The 3,512-nt window shown below is 35.5% G+C and overlaps 1 protein-coding gene across 1 annotated transcript in view; it reads right to left on the bottom strand.

Annotated features, from left to right (window-relative positions):
- PIN (insulin precursor) overlaps window positions 1-3,512 on the bottom strand; it is a gene marked incomplete in the record, with an annotated part of 75,720 nt that overhangs the window by 64,156 nt on the left and 8,052 nt on the right. Inside the window, 1 exon segment of the mRNA NM_001204686.1 lies at window positions 2,995-3,005. Within this exon segment, the coding sequence (NP_001191615.1) occupies window positions 2,995-3,005 (11 nt within the window).

The raw sequence follows: 3,512 nt of genomic DNA, 5'->3' as shown, positions 1-3,512 counted from the left end.
CTATGCAGTTGCGAGCGCCGTAAAACACTTTACAAAAAAAAAACAAAAAAACCCCAAGAAGCCGTGGGTTGTCATCTATTTGGAGGAAATCTCAAAACAACCACCACTAAACGTATTATGCTTTAAAACGCTGGGGAATATTGCAGTTAGTAGTCACTCGCCTGTTAAGGTATCCTATATCTAAGGGAGTGGAATTTGTGATCTCTGCTTTAAACTGTAAAAGGTGCAACTATTTTATGTATTTCTGTCTGCTTTAAAAAATCAAAACCACATCCACAAAACGTATTATCGCCATCACGCTGGTAAAATGGATTAAGCCCAGAAAGCATTTTTTTCAGGAAAGAGAAACATGAAACTGTTTCATTCTTTTAACAATGTATTGTACCTACATTATGTATTTTTGTTGCTTTTTTCAACAATGCCTTAACCCCAGAAAGCAAATGTTACAGGAAAGACAAAACACTTTTTTGAGATTCTTTAAACAATTATCACTGCTTTATTTTTTTTTCTTGCTTTTATTTTCAACATTTAAATTTTGGATTTGGACGACATATTTTTTAGAGTACATGCAAACGATACGGCAGATTAAGAAACGGTACTAAAAACAAAAACAAAAGTTAAAATTATGAGCTTGTTACATTTTAACAGCTGGCTGACGTTATGCTAGCGAGTAGAGTCAGTTAGTAGCCAGACACCTGTGTAGGTACACCAGTCGCAAGTCGGGGTGAAGGTCGTAACAGCAGCCTATCAGAACTGACCCGTAGAAACTTCCAGGTGACTGACCAATGTCACGGACACCGAGTGACCAGCCCACACAAACAACTAGGGGAGGTGTCCATTCTTCTGCTTTCTTTCGCGCCATTACGTTCGGACCTGGTCCTGTCTGTGCGTTCATGTTCTTGCATTTCTTTTTTTTCTTTTGGTACTATTTTTATTTCTTTCTTTCTTTGTTTTTTTCTTCTTCATTTTCTCCTTTCGGCATTCTTGTTCTTCTTCTTTCTTTTTTATTATTCTACTTTATAGTGTGGTCAAAAATTCATGGCAATACTTACTAAATATCATTTTAACGGATGAATCAATGTCACATATACTTTGCGTAGCAATTTGTATCAGTTTGCTTTAACCTAATGTTTTCACAACAACTGCGGCTAATTAAAAAAGAAACTTTTCTTAATAAATTTATATATAAAATACTACAAATCTCCTTTGCGCTGAAAATGGATTGGTTTACAGCACTTCCCGCTTCTCACACACATTTTGGGTACGCAGATGACCTACGTCACAGCTCACCAATACCATTTTTGAGTAGCAAAACTCGGTACAAGAAATACATTTTAAAGATAACACTTTTTTGCACTAAAAGTTCTCAAAACAGGTGTTCAATAAGCATAATCTCGCAATTAAAAAAAAACACACAAAAAAAACACACAAAACCGACGGACTTGTTTTTAAAAGCGATATTGTCCAAGCTGTAAACCTTTTAAAATCTATAGAAACCAACAACTAGGATTTTTTATATCAGTGCGAGTCGTATTTATGAAGGAATTTTCTAGAATAGAGCTAACAGGTGTTAACAAAAATATTGATCCATTAAGACAAATTGATACAAGACGATATTCAAAAGCTGGAGACTCTATGTTAAATAGTTGAGGAGTTATTTTTTTCTGTTGGTATTTTTTTCTTCCTTTCTTTCTTTCTTTTGGTATTCTTCTATTCGTTTAATTTGGTATTTTGTTTTTCTTCCACTTGATATAGCCCTGTTTTTTCCTTTTGCATTTCCCAAGATCTTTTTCTAACTATATTTCTGTCTCACTGGTTTCCTTGTTGTCACTCCCCTCTCCCCAGTTTCATCCTTTTAAATATATATAATTCTTTAATCCCATCTTTTGAAACTTTTCTCTATCAATCTCCGCCCTCCAACTTTTATCTCCCCTCAGCATTTTCTCTATTTGTCTCCCCCTCTTCTTCCACACCAGAGTACCCGACAAACACAAACAGGAAGGAGAAGAAGAAATAGGGACGATAGATATGTGTTTTATAGGAAAGAAGGAGCAATCCACACCAGAGTACCCGACAAACTCCCCCTTCCTTGACCAACCTGTTCATTCATTTCACCAACGTAATTCACCTCTGGAGAAGGTATACCCCGTTGACCTGTTCTGGGCTTTCCACTACCATTCACGATATTGTGACCCGTTTCTATCTAAGTCTTATCTATTAAGAGGGCGATAAAAAATTATTTTCAGCTATTTATTCCAGCTTTTTATTTATTTTGTTTCATAATTATCGTTTTGTCCCTTTTATGCTTTCTTTCCGCTCTTCCTTTAGCCCTTTTAGTTCTGATACGTTTCCTGTTAGGTCCGTAAAGTCAAAATACAATGTTCATTTGAGAGAGATAAAAACCAAGCTAGAATAATAATAATAATAATAATAATAATAATAATAATAATAATAATAATAATAATAATAATAATAATAATAATAATAATAATAATAATAATAATAATAATGAAACGATGCTACTGCTGCTGCTGCTGTTGCTGCTGCTGCTGCTAAAACAACAACAATAACAACTACTGCTACTACTACTACTACTACTACTACTACTACTACTACTACTACTACTACTACTACTACTACTACCACAACTAAGTATTTAGCACTCCATCTTCCCTTTCGAGTAAAAGCTTTGAGCGCTTTAGATCGATGACAAGATCACTGAGCGTTATACTAACTTATTCTTCATTCTTAATAAGAATAAGAAACAGCACAAGTTGCAAATACATCTTCAAACATATCCACTATGAACCAGTACAGACATGGCATTGAACAAGTTCGGGAGAATACTAGAAAGTTTACATCTACACGGACGCGAAGAGGTTAGAAAGAGGGTTCAAAAGTTATATGTCCAATCGATACGTAGATGGAACCTAATTTTCATAATGTCTTACTTTATCTAGAAACATGAACAGCAACTTATTAAGGTCTCTGCTTTGGAGGAGAAACATTGTAATACTTTTCTTTTCATGGAGTTTGAAGGAAAGACGAGACTGTACAGAAAGAAAAATGGAACGCCTAATGGGAACTCTTAGTAAAGATTCCGAGGCTGAAGAACACCAGCGGGATGAGTGATTTTAGTCATCCTTTTAAAAGACATCTATTTCGCTTTCAAAGCTATCTATTGTCAACACTTCCTCATTTGATAGGAGAGAATTAATGATAAAATATCCACCGGTTGTTGTGCTGTTAGCACAGTTTGTATTGTGCCGGGCAACAGTGCGTGTGGCTCTGGTTCAAATTTCCAATACAGTGCTCCTGGATTTGGGATGTTTAGGGGCTGTTTTAAGGCTTTCTGTCCGCTTGGCTCGAAGCTGTCGGAAATGGGTGCTAAATTCAGTTTTGAAAGGAGTCTAACAAAGTGCAATTGGTTGTCTGTTTGAAGAAAGAATAAAAGAACACAACCATTTCGTCCAGATTTCGTAGGGAAATTTTGATTTCAATGGAGTGAGAAG

Source organism: Aplysia californica, unplaced genomic scaffold (genome assembly GCF_000002075.1).
Source record: "Aplysia californica isolate F4 #8 unplaced genomic scaffold, AplCal3.0 scaffold00858, whole genome shotgun sequence".
Lineage (NCBI taxonomy): Eukaryota > Metazoa > Mollusca > Gastropoda > Aplysiida > Aplysiidae > Aplysia > Aplysia californica.
Note: the sequence above shows the minus strand (reverse complement) of the source record. Positions and strands in the feature narration are given on the sequence as shown.